Genomic DNA, 22,302 nt, shown 5'->3' on the forward strand with positions numbered 1-22,302 from the left:
TTAAAGGATAGCTAAGTTAAATTGATAATTTATTGACATAATCAATGCGGAACAAGTTGCTTCAAAGGTGAAACCATTTGCCCGGAAACGGGGCTAAATATTCCGCTCCGAAATTTGTCAAAAATTGCTTCTTTAAAAAAACTGTTGAGATATTAGTAGAAAAGGTAATACCAATACATAGAGAGATAAACATTTCTTGAACATTTCGATATTATAAAGATTATATCCATAATTTTTATATCAAAACATCATGTTGTTGGAAAATCGGAACTTCTAGCCCCGCTATCCCCTACTGTTTTCTTCCATTTAACAAAAACCTTTACTGGTCTAAATGAATAGCAATAATCATCCTAAGAACCCCAATAGAAAATTTATAATGGTGATAACCCCAATAATTGCTTCTTTAAAAAAACTGTTGAGATATTAGTAGAAAAGGTAATACCAATACATAGAGAGATAAACATTTCTTGAACATTTCGATATTATAAAGATTATATCCATAATTTTTATATCAAAACATCATGTTGTTGGAAAATCGGAACTTCTAGCCCCGCTATCCCCTACTGTTTTCTTCCATTTAACAAAAACCTTTACTGGTCTAAATGAATAGCAATAATCATCCTAAGAACCCCAATAGAAAATTTATAATGGTGATAACCCCAGTGCAATGACTTGACATTATAAGGTGAAGGTCTATATGATACCACAGTGTGTAACTTAGATAAAATGGTGTACAGTTGTAAACACGAGTAGTTGTTATTTGAAGTTCACAGAGCGCAGACGCAGTCATGGCGCCGAAAGGAGCGGAGTATATCGAAATAGCTAACCAACGAGCTATAGAGAAAAAGACTCATGTAACGTTCCCTCAACTAAAGTACCCGTCGTTAAGGGATACCGGTTTAAAGGACTCGGTACAATGGCTAGAGGGAAAGGCGATGGATGACGGGGCCGAGGGGTTATGGCGTGTGCATAATGGTCTATACGATTTAGATGCGTTTATCAACAAACATCCCGGTGGCGCGGATTGGTTGGAGCTTACTAAGGTAATCCTGCCTTATGGCATGTTAACAGATAATTTCATCAATAATTTGTTTAAACTCTTATTCGTAATTATGTCTTGTAAGTTGTTGCGTGCGTACCTCGTAATGCAATCTTTGTATAATTCATGCATTTTAAAACTACCTATATCAGAATATAAATTAATATCCAAATGCACATCAGTTACCCTTTGAAGCATGATTTCTATGATAAAAACTCTCTTATCTTAAATATAAATAAAATTTTGTCTAAAATGGCTCATCATTTTAAAAAAAGTGCCAACAAACAGACATACAGGGTATCTTAATTTATTGCTAAACGCTGTGCAGAATATAAATTATTACTACATTATACCCATTTTACGTAACTTATATTTAAACAAAAAAAATCTATTTTAATTTTCAAATGCTTACTAATATTATTTTCAGGGTACCGATATCACAGAAGCTTACGAGTGTCATCATTTAAGTAAATCTGTCGACAAAATTTTAGCAAAATACTACGTAAGAGACGCAAAAACGCCAAGAAACTCCCCGTTCACTTTCGATGAGAATGGATTTTACCGGTCACTGAAGAGAGCTATTATTGAAGAATTGCCAAAGATTCCAAAAAATGTTACTAATAAGTCGGACAGGATTATAGATAGCCTATTCGCAGCCTATTTACTTTTAGCAGCTTTCTCATGCTATACAAAAATATCCATACTGGCGAATTTGTCGTGGATGCTCGCTTCATTAATGCTCGGGTGGACAGTAGTTGCATCTCATAATTATATACACAGGAGGTCAAATTGGAGGATGTACCTTTTTTCAATGAGCATGTGGTCTTATCGGTTAGTAATCATTTATTTAATATGTATTGTGAAATAATCATAGTACTAAACACGAAAAACAGAAAAATGTCTAATATCGAGACCACGGGACGTTAATGAAGATTTCGAATGTACAATGTATGAAAATATTGTACTTCTTAAACCCTTTCACACACTTAATACTTTCGAGGCTTTCTTTTTATTCGGCACACCCATTACAGTGTAGTTGTGGAGTGGTTTACACCTGAGCATCTCTAATAGAACATAGAATTACCAATATTTAGGCCGGCGGATTCATGTAAATTTATTTTTACAGGGATTTCCGAGTATCGCATGCGCTATCTCATCATCTGTATCCTAATACTCTTATGGACATGGAAGTCAGTGCCTTTGAGCCTTTAGTATTTTGGACTCCAAGAAAAGAGAAGCCTTTCTTTTCCAGATACTTCGCATTTCTAATTGAACTTTTATACTTTCCGTTTGCAGCTATCAATAACTTCTTTGTAAGGTTGGTAATGTCTCTGGTAACAATTATATTAATGTAGTTTAAGAACATAATGTGCCCGACCAACACTAGGCCAGCGTGAACACCCAGCTGTGGAGCGACCAACACTCGTATAAATGATCATCATTATCATAATTATTGTGAACTTGTTTAGAAGTTTATTTAATGAGAATCTTTGTGTGAAGTGACTAAGCTAAATTAGACTAGGATCACTTTATAGACGGTTTATATTTTGCTTTACTTAAATATTTATTTTGAATAAAATCGTAATCGGGTTAAAAAAGTAATTTCTTTATAATCTTGCCTCTTTCTGCTTTTCTTGGCGAATATAGGCGTTCTGTGGTTTAAAATCTGGTAAATCAATCTAATCATCATCTTACATTGTATCTTTTGTAAACAGGAACTTGTCGGCCATATTCCGCAAAGACTATTTCAAGAAGCATTGGCGCATCACGGATTTGGTCGGTTTTCTGGTGCCACTGTGGATGTGGGTAGTCAGCGGAGCTACTTTCTATCACGTGTTTACCACTTGGTTGTGTATTGTTGCCGGTGCAAGCTTGGTCTTCTACAAAATTGGTTCCAATGCAGCGCACCACCATCCTGATATTTGGAAAGATGGTGACCAGCCCAGGTAATTAACATTTGATATCGGAATATCAAATGATAACAATACACAAATACTATTAACTCCGTCTCTACGGGACAAACATTGCGTAGTGTGGTCTTTAGAAAAATAAATACTTAGGTACACAGTTAAGTACGAAATAAACAACTTTAATTATTATAAACTGACTCCACAAACACAATTTATTTCTGAAAAGCAGTGTAACTTGTGTTATCTTATGAAATCTTTGCAATCTGTAGATTTCATCTGTATCATTTACAATTTCAGCTACAACACCGAAACTCCAGACTGGGGCGTCCACGAGTTGGAAGCTGTCATGGACCGCAAAGATATCAACTGCGACCACTTCAGAATAATGACGTTCTTCGGCAACCATACGCTGCACCATCTCTTCCCAACTTTGGACCACGCGACACTGACATACCTGTACCCCACATTCGTTGAATACGCTCAGAAATTTAGAGCCAACTTCAGAATGACGAACCAATTTGATCTGTTCATCGGACAGTACAAATGCGCTTTCAATACAGAGTTTAAAATCCTTGATAAGAAAGATGAATAGACTTTTGTTGAAGCTCTCCATAAGAGTTAACCGACGTGTACTTTTTTATTCGTATGAATAAACAATTATTAACATTCTTTTTCATCTCAATCATAATCTCTTATAGCACCCTAGTAATCTACATAACCTTCAAACAATAAAAAAAGTTATTGCAATCAGTTGCAGTAACTATAAATAGTCTGTAGATAACAGTCAGTCACCTAGTAGGTTATAGTAAAGAATTAATAATAGTAATGCCGTATAGAAATGACACTTCCTACAAAACCGAAATTTGACAGCGATTCAGGGACAAATTATGCTGTCTATATCTAATGTATAGCACTATTTCTTTCGGCATTTTAGGGATCTCAAAATTCAAGCCATTATCCGGTTGTGCACGCAAAGGGACGTCAAGTTGTGCCAACCCTAATAATTGTTCGGAGCAATACCGAGCCGAGCCGTACGGAGCCGAGAATGCCCGAACGCTTTAGTGTCTCCCCACGGGTTATAGTATAGAGTGGATCTCCTTTTTTGTTACCGGTTACCATGGTTGCTTCTCCAGGGTCCATTTTTAAGGTTCCGTACCTCAAAAAGAAATTGGTACCGTTATAGAATCACTCGTGCGTCTGCCTGTCCGTCCGTCCGTCTGACACAGCCTATTTGCTACAAAACTACTGGACAAATTAAGTTGAAATTTGGAACAAATAATAATAAATAAATATTAATAAATATTATAGGACATTATTACACAAATAATAATAATATTATTTATTGTGCACAACGAAAACATGATTAAATACAGCAATTAACATAAAAAAACTAAGCAACAACAGGCGGTCTTATCGCTAAAAAGCGATCTCTTCCAGACAACCTTCAGGTAGTAGAAATTACCGTAAGGAAGAAATATGTACTTATAAGGGTAGCAAATATAAATGGAGAACCAGAACAGAGAAAAAAATAAAACAGCACAAATATATGTATAACATATAAATATATACATAAATGTGATAAATAAATAAATAAATATATATATACATAAATATTTCACACAACACAGAATCAAATGAATCGAATGATTAACGAGTTTGAGGAAGGGACAGATAGTGTATTTTGAGTTGAGCCTTATAAAATGGGGTGCGATTTAGCAAATCTCAAATATATTTTTTTATAACTTTAAAATAATACCTTAGAAGTTATTTAAGAAAATAGACCAAAAATGACACCCCCCCCCCCCCCTTTATCTCCTTTATATTCGATCTAAAATTAAAAAAAAATCACAAAATAATCCTTTGCTCAGATCACAGGATAACCTATCAGAAATCTACAGTCAAGTGTGAGTCGGACTTACGAATAAAAACGCGTTTATGCTGTTTTAGGGACACAGCCGCAATGGTTTACGTTTTACGTGAAACGTGGTGTGGTGTGGACAGCTATTGCGATTATTGCGAACGGCTCTACGGCTCTACGCTTAGCTCGGCCTCCGACCTTCGCAATATCCAAGACGTTTTACGCACGTTTCACATTTTTAAAAAAATGTAAAAAATTGTGTGATGTACGGAACCCTTGGAACGCGAGTCCGACTCACACTAAACTTGGCCTGTTTTTAAAACCATGATTTTATATTATATAATTTCACCAAACATTCGTTTGTGGATTTGGTAGTTTTAACCCATTTCATTATGATGGCCAATGTTGGTACTAAATATTATCTCTTTACTTTGTCTTTGGTTTAAAAAAGCTACGGTTGTGAGACATGCGTGAATAAAGTTTTCATTTAGCTAAGTTGGCAGCGATTTTGACAGCCCAGCCTGTGCAAGTGTTAAGTAAACGTTATAATTTCATAGAAGTTTTACGTTAAAAATAACACTTGCACTGTCTAGGCTGCCAAAATCGCTGCCTACTTGGCTTGGTATGACTTTATCGCCATTTGACGTTTTTGGACTAAATATTTAACAGTCGTAAATTTTTAAGTTACCTATGTACGAACTTACACTAGTCTTTACACATTAAAATTATAATTTAAGAAAACGAATTGTTTGATATTATTACACGAAATACGCTTAAAAAGGCACGTGATCTGAAAATATGAACATTTTTACTTTTGAAGGATCTCAAAACAAACTTGAAGTTGTAATTCCTTGAGAGTTATAAGAAATTGATTAATGGGGGTTTCGTATTTCTATTCAGTAAAATAGAAATACGAAACCCCCATTCGACAATTCCTTTAAGCTATTTAATAGGTCGTCATTTTAAAGATGTCCAATTTTAAGCTAATTTTAGACAGTGAGCGTTTAAAAAACATATTATTTCGATTTGTTATGATCACTAAAAGATATAATCTGATATGATGATTGAGTTACGTAATATTATTTAATATTGTAAACAACTTGTGTTTGTGAAATGATAATCTTTGAACTTATACCAGATAACGTTACGGCATCTACTTATTTACACATGGATCATTAATGTGATAAGAAGGAATACTACACAGATCATATCATTCACGAAGACGCGTGCCTTGATTCGTATTGTCATATTATTAAAGGTTATATTTCAAAAAATCTGCGCGTTATCGTGGATGACAAGAACTATAAAGCATTAAAGTCTTTTTCAAACACGTAGGGTACGGTGAAATTAGTTTTTTTTTTTTATCCATGCCGTTATGGTTTCGCCGTGTCCGTCTGTCCGTCCGTCCGCGGCTTTGCTCCGTGAGCGTTAGTGCCAGAAAAGAAAAGAAAAAAAAACACAATAATACTTTCTGCCTAGGACGCTCATTGTTTGAGCTCTTAACGCTCGACTCAGGCCTGCGAGGTTCGGGGGGCTTGAGCTTTCAATAGGCCCGATCTATATGAGGCCCGAGTCTTAAAAACTTACTCTTAAAAGCTCGTAAAAAGCTTGCGTCGTTAAGGTTCTGAACCGGTTTTGAGCTCAAACCTTCAACGCGTAAGTCTTCAAAGCTTGAACCTTCAAGGTTTGCGAGTCTTTAAGGTTTCAAAGTCTTCAAGACTAGTCTTTTAACAACACTAGTGATAATTTATTATAAATATCTACATACCTTCACAATTGGACGCAACTGAAGCGATTTGACACGAACCGTATCGCTTCGGTCGATAAGTAGAATTAAGACAATTGATTTCCGGTTAACAATAAAACTCAACAATATTATTACTACGTCGGAGTATAATAATATTACATACTTTTACATTACTAATATTATTACACTAAATACTGGGTCGGTGTGGTGATTGGGAGGGATAAGTAGGGCAAAGCCTCTTGGTGAGTTGGTACGGCATGGTTTAGTTTGTAGTTGATTAACATAGATAATAAGATAGCTATTAAGATTTTTACTAATATCGCTATGGATTTTTTTTAAATGGTCCGAAATAAACAATTTTTATTTATTATTTATTATTTAGGCCTCAAGCTTTAAAGCCTCCTAAGCTTTGAAGGTTTAAGTCTATAAGGTTTGGAGCATTTAAGTCTTAAAAGCTTCTAACGAATTAGATCAATCAGTGCTTTTTTTTGATAGTTATACAGGGTGCCCGTGAGACACCCGAGCGATTTTAACAGTGTAATCCTGAGGTCATTAGAATAAAAAAAATATATATTAATTTTGTGAAGTAGGGGAAAAAAGTAAAAATATATTTGGAGTTTATCGCAATTTTGTTTTTTAAATATAAATTAGAGTGGATAAACAATACACCTCTAAACGTAAAGTTAAAGATTTACTTCGACTGCAGATCAATTTTATGAGTGACATCAGTCTTTTTGCGATCTGTTAATCACTACACCCAGACATGTCTACAAAGTGGCAACGTAGTTAGGTTCATAATATTGCAAAAATTATCAGCAATTGTTTTTCTATCGCATTCTCCCGCCACGCTCACAGGGACGCACGATTTCACTCTAAACTTAGAGGCTCTAAACTTACTCGTGTTTTTCCAGAACGCTTTGAAGTCTTTCGCAGTCCGGTTCGAGGCAAGAATATCACATTTTATTTGTTCTTGCCTGTCCTGACACCACTTAAGCTTAGACTTAAAAAGCTTTCTGGATTCGCACATCTCAAGGTAAACCGGGCCCTGTTTAGGCTTATTCGCAGATATCCATAACAAAAACTTTTGCCTAGCATCCTTATGCGCTTCCGCCACATATTTGTTCCATCCAACTACCCTCTTACCCCTGTTCTCCTTTGTTACCTTGCTTGACTTTCTTGCCGCCTCCGTTAGTGTGGTAATTATTGAGTCATACATTTTATCTAACACTACTCTATGTTCCGGATCATTACAGTGATTATCCGCACACGACGTTAGCTCGGCTGGAAAGACTCGAGGTTTCTCTGATCGTAAGCAGCAACGCGAACTTATTAATTGAGGCTTATACGGTCGAGGCTTTAAGGTTCGAGGCTACTAGACTCAGCAGTCGCGACTCGAGTCTTGTAGTTTACGCCTCGAAGCTTAAATTCACAGCACTAAACATCACCAACAAAATTAATTATTTATGCCCTTTGCAGATTTAATCGCGAATCGTAAAAGTCATTTCTAATTTGCATTTTCACAACCATATAATTGTTTTTTGACATGTGTCATCCTACCCTTTGAAAAATACTATAATAAGTAGTTGGAAGGTGTTTGCATGATTGTGTAAAAGTGGAAAGCCGTAAGCTTAATACCCAGGTCAAGAGACAGAGTGAACGGATTTTCGTGAAACAAGTTAACCTATTGTTTTTTACCGATCTATTTTTGTTGTTATTCATATGGAGAACAATTCATAATGGTCCGTGTGCGAAGAGATGAGATTTGGCAAGCAAGTTCAAAAAACAATTACGTTGTAGTTCCTGGATCTTTGGGCCCCTAACCGGGGTCGCATTTTGGCCTCCCAGCCACAATTAAATGGGAACATGATTTTTCCATGACCACCGCCGTCAGAAATTTTTGTTAATATATATAGATGTATATTTTTGAGCCCCTAAATTGCCGAATGTCAGCGCACTTGGTCCATTTTTAAATTTTCTCCATACAATTATTTACTTTTGTTTGGTAAGAAAAAATAATTAATACACTTTTTTATTGGTTTATTATGGTTTCATAGGTTACATAGAAGGAAAAAACGGGACCCTTATAGGATCACATGGTTGTCCGTCAGTCCGTTCGTCTCTCTGGAAACGCGTGGAGGTATCGAATTGAAATTAAAACCATACCGTATACTCAGGTCTACAGACCCTTGAAGCTGTGAAAAAATCAAACTAAGTTAACGTAAAAAAAGATACGGCCGTTTATGCCGCAAAAACGTATATTTCGACACTCTCAAGGGAATCAAAATTTATAGGGTACTTCCCGCTGACCTAAAACTATGAAATTTGGCAAGTAATATCGTCTTACACCATAAGTACAGGATTTGAAAATTGTTAATTTGTAAAATATAAAACATATATTTTAAAAATAGTTACATTTGTACGGTACCCTCGATGGGCGACTACGACTCGCATTTGTCCGGTTAAATCTCGGTTTACCTACTCTACATCTAGTAATTATTAAATTACTTAAGGATGGATATATTAGTGGTCTATTTTCCTGTTTCCTACGCTAGGCAACACCGTCCCCCTGGTATTCGAAATAGAGTAATCTCCATAAGTTAATCAGATAAATGCATGAATGATTAACTGTTGGAGAATGATTTATATTTTGTTCGTCGTGTCTACGTCTATATGAACGAATGAAGGCATGTCAAGTAAATATTGACTACAAAGTTCATATCTGTATTCATTGTTCTCTGAGAGAGTTTCCTTAAAAATGACTTTAGTGCGTATGTGGAAATAAATAAAATTATGGAGAAAATCACTGAATATTCAGACAAATAATAGACTTAGTGTGGTAGTAGACAGGTAATCTATGGTTACGTTTTTAAGTCGGAGTGATCGGACCCCCTGTGTGTGGAACATTAATGCTGCCTTTAAAACAAAGCTGTTGCATAGTCTTGGTAAGGTACGGTCACGTCTGAAAATATCGATACAAAAAGTGCCAAAAATATGTATACACGACTTCATTGCTCATATATCAAGGTATAAATATTTTTGGCACATTTTTCGTACCGATATTTTCAGACGTGACTGTACGCTCATGATCTTATATTTAGCCTCGGAAAATTGCGAACCGGCGAAGTGTTTTACAACATGAGTTTATTATTTTAATGGCTCCTGTTACACACCATTTTTTGATCGCACCTGCAAAGAAGTTTAGGATTATATTATTTATACAAAAATAATTATGTTATATGTTGGTTAAAATTACATAATTTTTGACGCAAATCATAATGGGCAGAGATGCTTATTATTCGTAATTCAGCCAAAATTGAAAACTACAAACAAACAATACCACAATAACATATTTGTAATATGTTATTACAAACATGTACCTATTATACAGCGTGTCTCCCACTATGGGAATTTAAATACAGGCCTCGATTCTACTCGCTAAACCGAGCTATTTTTACTTATACTGTGGCATTTCTGAGGAAAACATCGAAATCTGGGTGCGTGGCCAACGTGCCAATCGTTAACGCTCCGTAGAGAAAGTAACGCAACTGTCATTGTCGCACTAGTATAGAAGAGTGATAGAGAGAGATGACTACGCTACGCTACGAGGCATTAACGATTGGTACGTTGGCTAAGCACCCTGATCAGCCAAAATGTATGAAAAAGGCAATATTTTTCTGCGATTTTTGGTTGGTCCTATAATAAAAGTAGCTTGGTTTAGCGAGTAGAATCATGCCCTGCATTTAAAGCCCAGGTTGGAGACACGCTGTTTGATTTACGCAAATTAAATTCTCAGAAACACAAATAAATAAATAAAATCTTTTATTTCAGATAGAGTCCGTATGTGGTCCGTATACATATTAAAATTACAAATAAATGAATTAAATAAACTTAACATTTGGATAGTACTTCTCAGTTTGTATTAAAAGCTTCATTTCCAACTCAAACTCTAACTTCAACCTTCGTAGTTCGCACGATATCTTTATTTATTTTATAAAAAATAGATTGCACATAATTCATTCATTTCATTCAATTCATTGAAAATAATCAAAAGTAGGGGCTAGCTGTGGTTGATATTCAACAAATTGTGTCAACATATTTTCAATAATGTTACTATCCAAAGAGGAAAATGAGGACTACGTTTGTATGAAAAGACCATTTCGCGCGGCTCCTCCACTTTCGTCTTAACATGGATTCTTATTTTCATCAACACACCAAATGTCGAATATTCGACATTCGTGCAACCCTATATTAATTCCAGTATACTTAGAGTTGGCGGTGCTGTTCAGGAAATGTCAGTAGGAATCGTAGCAATTTCCGACAATCTCTTCCGATGCCGACTCGCAACATCCGGTTTGTCTTTCAAGACACAATGCCAGATTAACACCCACGCTCCGTTAAGATTGCGTAATATTAGTACATGTAACCTTTCCTACGTAGAGCTCTCTAGTTCTACAAGTATCAAAAAGGATCTTTTGGGTAATCGAATCCCAAACCAGTAGCCAAAAGACCAATTCACATTCAATCATTTCTTATGGTTTTGAACTGGTTGAAGATCGCTCTCGCTGATTGGTGAAGATCGTCAAAGTCGTACTAAATCATCTTTTAACGGCACCAGAATCAAACAAAAATGAGTCACCAGACCATAACCAATTGTTTAATCTGAATCGAGCTCCGTAACTAGCAGAGTAATCACGGAAGTAATCAACGAAACTAGATGATAACTCATAAACGCTCAAAATAGTGAAACTGAAAATTATACGGTAAAAAATCATCCATTTATATGAATATAATAAAATTGGAAACATAATCTCCATAGAATTTATAACCTTAAAACGCAGAGTAAGTAAAAAAAAAAAAAAAACAAAATTTTGCTAATTCTCGCAAAATTGTATTGAGAAGTCATCTGTTCCCGTACCGAAGCTGTTTGAAAAATATCATAAGCAATTTAAGTCACCTACGTACTTTAAACATTCAATAAAAAGTTTGGTTGGATTTTAGGCAGCTGCAGCCGAACATAATATACAGTTATGCAAAATTTGATTTTTAATTATAAATAAAAGCATGTTTTTTTTGTATGTATTAGAAAGAATCCTACAAACTTATCATCCGGAAGTCCCTTTATATTTAATTCATATTTTGTCATAAATTACGAAATATTTTTTTAATGTCGTAAAAACGTTTAAACGCAGTATGCGTATACGAGTATGATATTCTGCCTTTGCACACATTAGTGTAATTAAAAAAAAAAACTTTTTGGGGTATTCCTTTTCGTTCCCAATCCATATGAATCCATATGTTCAACGAAAGAAATCAAAAATAATTAATTTGAACAGTTTCCTTACATCATTTTTGATTAAAAAAAAAGATCTAATGCGGGATTACTAAAATTAGAACAATTACGCATTGTTCCAGCCTGGGAAATAAGACAATATTATTCCAGTTGTATCGACCTAGTTGCTCGTGGGATGGGGACACAGAGGAGTACACCACTTTTCTGCACTATCACTTTCTGCGCACTTTATAGATCAACAATGACCCACTTTTAGAACATGAGTTATGAAAAAAATCCATTCTTCCATACTAGCGGACCGTAAAATATATTCCAATCATAAACTCACAGGCGTAATAGAGGGCTGTGATCGCCAGTATAATAAGTAGCTGATACACGTACTAATAGTAATAGTTTTTTTTTTGTTTATACACAGGGCGGTAAAGTATAGAATGTCTCATGCGATCCGAGAGGTTTAGAATACCGCCCATAGTGTGTAGAAAATATTACGTCCTTTCTTGATCAGAAAATGAATTTTCTGCCAACACCGTGAGGGGTAATTCGTTATTTACGATCTTCTGCGCACATTTTCAATAAGTGATTAAACTCCCGGGGTAAAGAGCAACTTTACTTCTCACTAGCGGTCAGATAGACTCCTTACTTCCTCAAATTAATTTAGTTTGTCGATGGTGGATACACTAACTGAAGTATTGCTTTGACCATCGATTCAATAGATTGAGCCGATTTTCCAGGGACTCCAAGTAAGTGGTCGTTTTATTAATTTGTCGTTTTCATTTAAGTAATTTTCTTATCGATACTAATCGCGATAAAATTGCAAGCGGCATTCGATTTCAATTGGTAATGTTTGTATATCACTATGGATTAACGGTAGCAATCTGGGTCTAGTGGTGGATCTTATCCGTTTAAGATCAGATAAGCAGCAGTTGATCTGTTCTAGTTCAGATCAACTGGGGCCCATTTCTCGAACCATACGACCGACGACCGGTCTGGCCTAGTGGGTAGTGACCCTGCCTACGAAGCTGATGGTCCCGGGTTCAAATCCTGGTAAGGGCATGTATTCGTGTGATGAGCATGGATATTTGTTCCTGAGTCATGGGTGTTTTCTATGTATTTAAGTATTTATAAATATTTATATATTATATATATCGTTGTCTAAGTACCCTCAACACAAGCCTTATTGAGCTTACTGTGGGACTTAGTCAATTTGTGTAATAAAGTCCTATAATATTTATTTATTTATTTATTTATTTATTTATATTAGGCTAACATTATTAGTATGTGGTCATGGAAACCCATACGATTTGACGGTTTGTGGACTAATAATATTAAACTAATACCATTCGGGAAATGGGCCCCTGATCGCTGTAACTAATTACTACGCTACTCGTACTACACTACTACTATATGTTTTATCTACACACATATCATAAACCCTTTATGATGCCTTCAAAATCTGTAAATAATGGCCAACATTACGATAAACTGTTTTGTTACAACAAATTTCTTATCTGTGAAAATGTTGTAATTGCTTCACTACTACATCAAAATCGATTTGGTAATGACATTCAAATTTGGAACATCTGGAAAAAAAAAGCAATTCGATTTCACCTCTATTCTATTATTAGTCGTGATGCCTTTTTTTCGAAATGAAATGTCAATTGCTTACAATTTTGACAAATTTCGCATGTTAGTTTCTATCGAATGATACGGAAATAGGCCTCCGGATTCTAGTTTGTCTCTGAATTAAAAAAAAAACTACGAATGCGTGACATGCGTGAAAAAAGTTTTCATTTACCGCCATTTGACGTACAGTTTATCTTTTAATTAGTTTCATGTATAAAATGAATTTGTTATTTTTAAAGTAACTATAGCAAAAAGATATTTCGGAGACGCCACCACATATCCACAAGTTCCGCCAAGAGAGCAACGATGCCCCAAAGTTGGCTGTAATTTGCGTTATAAGGTATAAAGTTTATAATATGTGTTTAGATAAAATAGTGTATGTAACTGTACATAATTAGGCATTAAAACACTCGTGTCATCCTTTTAAGAATCTCACTATGTTCGTTTCTTAAACCCACACTCGTGTATTTTAATGCCTTTTATTATGTAGCAGTCACATAAACGACTATTATGGGTAGCTCCTTATTAGTATTTGTTTATAGCAACTTAGGACGTCCATTAGTGATGGTAATTAATATAAACGATAAACGTTGTTATTATGTGACCCTGGGTCAACATGCTTTCTAAGATTTCGCTGTTTTTCCAATTATACTCATACATAAAAAATGTCGTTTGACGCACTAAGCGCAATTATTAAAATACTCACACATGGACTTAAATCGACCGGGATATGGGCCATGATTACCTTCTGTATTGTTTTTGAGCTCCCGATATTTCAACGTAGTTACATGCATTTTGGACTGGTGATAGTGGGTGGTTGTCAAAGTTGTGGGTCATTCGTGCGCGTCGGCTGCGTTCAGTTCACCGCCAACTAGAGATGGGTAGGGGTGAGTAAATACCGAGTATTTACTTGGTATTTACTCATAGCACCCGATAGATTCCCGTATTTACTCATTTAGGTGGGTAAAACCGATTGCTAAAAATAAATAAAAAAGTGAGATTTAAGAATTAAATAAAAAGCATAGTATTTATTACGGAATAGCTATAAATGTGGAATTTGGGTATAAACGAGTAAATACGGATATATTGAGTAAATACTGAGTATACTGAGTATTTACTCAATATTTACCCGTGAGTATTTACTCACTAACCATCTACCACGAACCGTGAATCGTTCAAAACTGTTACTCACCACATACTGCGTAGAAGTGGCGATAGGCAGGGCTATATAACCCACCTTTTTCTCTTGTTAATGTTAAGTTAACGTTGAGTGTTTTTATGTTAGCGCTAACATAGGGTGTAAGTTATTTTATTTTACTAACAAATGTGAGTTGTGTTATACCAATTCCTTTCTTACCCACTGTCAGAAATCTAGGGGTCACCATGGATCAGACACTTTCTTGGACGCCTCATGTCACTGAATTAAGCAAAAAGCTGTTTTGATCTCTCCATTCTCTAAGGCGCCTGCAGAACTTTCTTCCACTTGATACTAAAACCATGCTGGCTCGCTGTTACTGCCTTTACTAGACTACGGGGACGCTGAACCTTGACATGTCAGAAGAACTTCTGGTCAAGTTAGAGCGTTTACAAAATGTCTGTATAAGATTCATTTTAGGCCTACGGAAGTACGATCATGTGTCTTACCACGTCAAAAACTGAATTGGCTTCCAATCCGCCACCGTAGAGACCTTCACACTCTTTCTCTTCTCTTTAGTGTTCTCTTTACACCTTCTTCTCCTCTATACCTTTCCCAAAAAAAATTATTTCTGGCTGAAGGCAGTGGCCACCATCTGCGTTCTAGCGCGATTTTATCACTTGCCATCCCCCCTCATAAATCTCGTGGATACCGCAAGTCCTTCACAGTGCGTTCAGTGAAGCTGTGGAATCAGCTGCCTGTTTCGCTCAAACAGACGCAATCGGTTGCGTCCCTCAAGGGGAGGTTAAAGATGCTAATTAATTTGCCTATATTTCTATTGTATAGTTGGTTTATATTTCTCTACCTGTTTCCAATTTTTAGTGTATTTTCCCCATTTCTTTTTATGTAATCCATGTTTATCCCATAAATTATGTATGTACATATTTATATCCTTTGTCTTTCTGGTACGTTGTTGTACATTTTGCAGCATTGTGTCATCCTCTTTTCACTCTATCCTCTCATCTACTCAAAGGTTAACTGGAAGAGATCCCTCAAAGGGATAAGTTCACCTTTGTATTTCTTACTAATTGTATGTTACTTTTAATATGTATTTTTGTACAATAAAGAGTTAACTACTACTCCTACTACTAAAATATCAATAAATATCATGTCTGGCCTGAAATAAATGATTTTCTTTTATTAAAAAATTTTAAAACAAAATATAAGCTGACTTCCCGATGAAAAGTTTGTAGGATTCTTGCTTCATATTATTATTATTTTTTTGTTGAAAAGAGTTTTATTAAAATCAAAAACACACTTAAATAATAACAAACTTAGTATAAAATGTAACCTAAAATTAGAACTACCTACAAAACGAAAATTAAAACATACAAAAAAAACATAACATGGGTGACCTAGCCCAAGCCCAGCCCAGATCCCTGCGGAAGAATTCCCATAAGGCTGGCTGCATTCCCGATCCGCTGGGCGAGGAACGAGTCAGCCCTACGGTCCCGCGTGACATTAATGTTTTTTTTTTTAAAGTTGCTAAATTAATTTATGAGCGCTTGGGCAATGAGAGCTATATATTTGCGGCATTTTGCAGCCTGAGCAGCTACGGCCACCCCGCCCGCTCTCAATGATGTTGAGCCGAGGTGAGACGGTGCTAGGGTGTCCACACACGTTGCGTCCCAAATAAGGGGCCATCCAACACTCCCGGGCACAAGACTTGGGCATTCCGTTGGGCCGCTTACCATCGTCACATGCGAGGCCAGGTGGCTCGAGAATGGCTGGGATGTTGGCGCTGACAAAGGCCTTACGGAGGATGTCATTGAGGCAGGCGTGGCGTGATAGGCGGCCGGCATTCCTAGAACACGATAGCCCGTGATGTCCAAGGCTGTCCACAGAAGTTCCGCAGGGGCAACGATTGGGTGTGACAATATTGGATCCCAAGCGAAGACCTACAGTCAGCCTGAGGGTATTGTTGTCTAGCAATATTCCAAAGTTGAAGCAGGGGAGAGCGTGTAATCTGGATTCTTTTTCCGCCACAGCCAGGATGCGTGCTTTTTCCTGGCTGGTGGAGCAAGGGTTTAAGAGTGTATGTACTTATGTGCAGAGGGGTTGATCCCAGATTCTCTGGATGGATTTTATTAATGGGTAGATCTCAGACAAGTACGTTACCTCGAAACCACGGAGTGATAGAGTAAGAATTTTGCCTACGACCCCTCGTACTATGTACTGAGGATAGAAACGCGGGTAAAGAGCGATACCTGATATTTGACGGATACCGAGATCTCCGAATCTGATCGGTAGGGTAGGATGAAGAAATTGGCGATCATTAATTTCGACATTTAATTTTTTTTCCAGTTGAATGTGGAGGATTGAGTCTATTGATGCGGTTATACAAGGGAAATTTCCACAAGGGACTGCAGCGCAGAGAATACGTAAATTTGGGAACAAAAAGGCTGGAACGAAGAATACAGAGCGCCATGTTTTCAGATATGTACTTTTGAGTTGATGAAATCTGGGATTGATTCCTCGAAAACAGGTGCAGCCAGGAGGCAGAGCGAGTTTTTTTGGCCGGGCAGATATTTTCGAAATTTTGCTAAGTTTGTTTGAGGTGTCTGAATTGATATAGAGTTCGCATTTATTTGTGTTAAGTTCTAGTCCTATAGATTTGAATTGGTTGATGATATATGAAATATTATTAATTAAGGACGGAACTCGCGTTGCCTCCCAAGCTGCCATCGTCGTGGTACCAAACGTTGAATTTAGAATTTAGAGCCGAAATAATAGGATAAATAGCTAGGCTGAAAATGACTGGCCCTACAACGGCCAACGCAGGATAGGATATTGTTTTTTTTTTTGTAGCACATTTTTCTGGGAGTGCTATAGCACTGCTACATGTATGGATATCTATCCATGCATGTGGCAGTGCTATAGAGAAGGGCTATGTTTTTGGATTTCTGTCAACAGGGCGCCTCTGTCTACCGAATAGAGTGCATTTTTTACGTCGACTTTGAGCAGTACCTGGCATTTGGGCCTATGTAGGAAGGTTCGGCAGGCGTGGACGACTGCTTCGCAACCACCTTTGCTTCCGAATCCGAGTTGGATAGGTTGGATTTTTTTTCTAGGTCCGAAACGATAATCTTACAGCAAATTTTGTAGGTTAGTCTGCGGAAGGTTGACCGTACGGCGATGGATCTGATTCCTCCATCTTTTTTCTTCAAGGCGCAGAGATTAGCTCCGTAAAGGGTTGGTATGATAGAAGGATTAACTTTGCCTGCAAGCATCAAGTTAACTAAATGCGTAATACTTGCCAGTAAGTTATTAGTCTGATCACAAGGCATACCTGAGGTTAGGTCTATTAAGTGTTGTGGTGTTAATCCATCTAAAGCGCCTGCAGAGCCATTTTTAATTGAAGCAATGGCTGCTAGGACTGCGTCTTGCGAGCATGCATGGTAAGGCTAGGCTAGGAGGATCGGGAAGGCCATGTACATATCTATCCATGATGCCGGCGAATGTTTACTTTGTAGGGCAGTCAGAGTTTCTGGGGTGTCTGGAGCAGCTGTGTCGCTGGAAAAAAGAAGTTGGGCAGCGCCCTTGAGGTGTCCATCGTTTATTTTTGATTCAACTTAGTGATCTAGCTGGGTTTGAAATGTTTGGGTGTTATGGTTATTGTCTATGTTGCGGGTGCAATTTAATTTAATTTTGGAGGTCAGAGATTTACTGTCTTCTTTATTAACGTCCAAAATGTTGTATGTGAACGATAAGAGGTAATCCCAGCTTGATAGTGAATTTTCATTTAGGCAGTAGTCAATGACCTTTGCTAGATGGTTTGCGACAGTACATAGATCTTGCACCTCGCGGGATACGTTAAATAATGGGCACAGAGTTTTTTTAAAGAGCTTAGTTTATTCGAAATATTGGTGCAATTGATCGGTGCTGGAGCTGATGGGGGGTGATATACAGTGGAACTTTGGCTGAGAGTGGGTTTGTGGCACTTGCCTAGGTGGATGTGGAGACCTCGGCGACCTTTTAAGAGTTTTAGGGCCGGACAATAAGGGCATTGAATATAATCATCGAGCGACACAGCGGCTTGTTGTGAATGGGAAATATGCTGGCTGTCGGTATGCGGTAGTGAAGTTATCGGCAGTAATTAGTATTAAAATAGGACTTACAAGATAATTAAAACACAAATCACAAATAAACAAACAAAAATAAGTATCAAAATGACATTGATGTCACAGGGCTCCGTCGTAGCAAGACTTTTTTTCCTTTTCTATGGTGTTAACAGCCAGATCCTCGAGCTTCACTGTGGACGCCTAAGGAGTTTTGGATTGGAGTCAAGCTGCTAGTGATGGGAGTCTTCCGTAAGCGGAAACCAGGTTTTTGGATAGACATATTCTCTTCTGTTATGTTTTGCGTCGATCGATATTAAATCTAACAAGCTAAAAATTTAATTAATATTTAGGAGAGAAAAATTTAGACATCCGCTTGACGTGACAAACTTTTTATTGAATGTTTTAAAGTATGTAGGTAGGTGATTTAAATAGCTTAATGTTAGAAATTGTATTGTGTACATGGAAATTAATTATTTTTTTCCGTATAAATAGTCCTTAATTTCATTATTTTGAGCGTTATATAGGAAGTAGGCAGGCACTGATTTATTCAAAGAACTTAAATCTCGGAAATATCTGCTCAAGCGGAATTTAGGAGACGAAAGTTGCTGGATTTAATAATTTGCGACGCTGGAATAACAACCAATTTCATATTTAAATCAGGGTAATATCACTAAAGCCACGCTGGACTTAAAATTTCACTCAGACGTTTAACTAGAGAACTACTACGGCTTATTTCATTTCAAAGCGGCGATTTCTCAAACACTGGTGATGTGTAAGAGAATTTATTAGAGCAGGTTATTTTATTATCGAGAGATTAATATGGTATAGATATTTATATATATGTATATATCTATATAGTCACTATATTTATATATTACGATAATCTAGATACGATATAGTATTCTGTATCACTTGATTGTTTCTAAACGCTTCTCACTGCACCCACCTTGACATTTTTCTGGTTGACTGGTAGAGAATGCCATGAGACATTAAGTCGGCCATTAGTACCTTTTTTGATGTTCAATAAAGTTTAAAATAAATAAATAGTATATAAGGCTTCACCACGATTTGCTACTAAGTTTTTGCCAGTGAGATGATGACAAACAAATACTATTTATTTTGATGGAAGCATCGTTATTAGAATTGCAATACTAAAAGTTAAAGAGTGAATTTTATTGGTTGGGGCGGTTGAAGAGTAATCCATCACCATTCAACGCCGTGAAAAATGTAGGCAAGAGCGTAATTATTGCTCTAGATTAAACTTGTTATGAGTATGTGATGGATAATTTCTGCATGGTACATAGCAACATTACTGTACAGTCGCCATCAGATATATTCAGAGATATACAGACCGCGGTGTTCAAATATCTGAACACGCACTCTAGTGTCTTGACGATAGAATAGAGGCATGGTCAGATATTAGTGAGAACCTTGGCCACTTCGATGTATCTGATGGCGACTGTACCTAATTATACCATTATTCTATTTATAAGAATAATGTGAATTTTTTGAGATGGAAGAAGGAGTTAATTTTAATAATAAATCTTAGCGGAGGGAAGTTTTTAGCTTGAGTTGTCACAGAAGGTGGGTGTATGTTACAGGACCACTACTTTTGGCTTGCCTTAGCCGGCTATCCCGGGTGGAGTCGTGAGAGCTGCGTGCTTGAGGCAGATTGTAGGTAGATGCGGCAACGTAAGTTATCCATTACTACACTATCCTTAGCCCGCGTGCGCTTCCCTAATGTCCGGAAAACCATTGTTCCGTGATGGGTAAAGAATTCTTAATTATCCAGCACCACTATTATAATGACGAGATGATAAAACGATAAATAAATTAGGATTGTTTAATGGGTAGATCAATGTTTAATGAAACGGGTCTGTGAGTTGAGAAAATTACCGATGTCAAATTAGGCCTCTAATTTATGTCAGCATTAAGCTCTTATTGATTGCCCTTACTATTACGCATAAGCAAGTAGATACACCACGGTTCCATCGTACCCCGCTATTCAAAGTGATTGATTGTACCTTAGTTACTCGAGCGAGGATATTAAATGGTTGCTTATAAGATAAATATACCTGACTCGTGTAACTCAACATAATTCAGACAAACATGAAACTATTAATAGCTAATTCACATGTGATTCCAATATGATTAAGTTTGATTAATTACATAAATTTGGACTATATTCACCCATGCGAAATTATTAGACATCAAGCTTCACGTGATGATGGTAACAACAAGAATGTGTGTAGTATCCGCTTGAATCTAATGGCAGACAGAGAACGTAGCTGTCTAAGATTAACAAAAGTCTGCTCAAGTTGATTATTTAATCATCCAGCTACTTAATCATTAATTACTTAATTGAATAAATTATTTCACTATTATATTTTTTTTACAAAGAGAAACGTCTGCGAACGATGCTTTTAAGCTTAGAATAAATTTAAAAGTGTTTCACCCCAGGCAGTAATTATTCCACTTTTAAATTTATTTCACTATAGTTTTAGGCAGCCACTTTTAGGTTTTAAATAACTTTATCCTTGAATTCAAATTAAGTTGTCATTCATAATGCCCAATTCTTATAAAATGATTCATTTTACAGAGTTTTATATTCGTAGATAATTGAAACGAAACCTTGACATACCTTAGTATAGAAAAAGTAAAATGGGTCTTAGTGTTCGTCATTCGTGTTAAAGTTGCTTATATATAGGACAGGAGTTATCTTCGAAATTCATATATATATATATAAATTTGACATCGCTCGGAGTATGCCTCGCTCATTTCAAAACAATATCATATACTGTCGTATTTTTAAACTCCAAAAAGTTTCAAAATTATTTTTTTCTGAAAATGCTTCCTCTTTCAGAATACGAAGTTTACGATACTCGTTTTATAAATCAAAAAATTATGAATGTGTCCATAAAGTCATGTAGTTTTATTTTATAAATACAAAAGCCCGAGAAAGGAATGTTGTGCTCTTTCTTGACGTTCAGTAGTCGTAATGATTCTGGTTAAAAAAAAATGTAATAAGAGAGTCAAAGCTTTTCCAGTATTTTGTACTTTGCTAAATTAAGCGGTAACAATGTGCCGAAAGCCAAGTTTTCGCCACCGTCATAATTATTTGCTGAGTTTTCTCCCGTAGTCCCATTACGCAATAACCACTCCCAAGTTAATGACCCTCTGCAGTAACAACCCGGTAGTCTAGCAGCTATAATACGTAAGTAAACCGGATTTATCATTTTAATCATAAACCTTGGATGAAATATTTCTGCTTTCGTGTTGAAGACTTTTGTGTAATGTTCATAAATTAGATAACACATGGTTTTGTACTAATACAATAGTCAAATCCCATACAATTTATTAGCATATGTAAACTAGTAAATTTACTTAGTACGGAATTGTATTTTTATATTTTTCAACGTGATAATATCTAAATCAGCTTTTCCAGATTTGCTCCTGCATCCATCTTAAAATTAAGTAAGTAAATAAACAAAGAAAAATTACAAATAATCAACTTACCAGAAAAGCCTTTAAATTAAACCAAGTAACCGGGTATCTTACCTATAATCAAATTCTAAGTTT

General features: G+C 36.3%; 1 protein-coding gene across 1 annotated transcript; it reads left to right on the forward strand.

Annotated features, from left to right (window-relative positions):
- Window positions 1-741: 741 nt before the first annotated feature.
- Window positions 742-3,617, forward strand: LOC133520609 (cytochrome b5-related protein-like). Its single transcript, XM_061855126.1, has 5 exons — window positions 742-1,043; window positions 1,467-1,870; window positions 2,166-2,357; window positions 2,755-2,985; window positions 3,247-3,617. The coding sequence occupies exons 1-5, from the start codon at window positions 789-791 to the stop codon at window positions 3,539-3,541; spliced, it is 1,377 nt and encodes a 458-aa protein (XP_061711110.1). The 5' UTR covers window positions 742-788; the 3' UTR covers window positions 3,542-3,617.
- Window positions 3,618-22,302: the final 18,685 nt, after the last annotated feature.

This window comes from Cydia pomonella, chromosome 8, assembly GCF_033807575.1.
Source record: "Cydia pomonella isolate Wapato2018A chromosome 8, ilCydPomo1, whole genome shotgun sequence".
Classification (NCBI taxonomy): Eukaryota; Metazoa; Arthropoda; class Insecta; order Lepidoptera; family Tortricidae; genus Cydia; species Cydia pomonella.

Bases quoted from the DNA above. Each gene is read 5' to 3' on its own strand.
- LOC133520609 (XM_061855126.1), top strand. From the start codon at position 789: ATGGCGCCGAAAGGAGCGGAGTATATCGAAATAGCTAACCAACGAGCT. The intron at 1,044-1,466 runs GTAATCCTGCCT...TATTATTTTCAG, and splicing joins ATTGGTTGGAGCTTACTAAG to GGTACCGATATCACAGAAGC. The intron at 2,986-3,246 runs GTAATTAACATT...TTACAATTTCAG, and splicing joins AAAGATGGTGACCAGCCCAG to CTACAACACCGAAACTCCAG.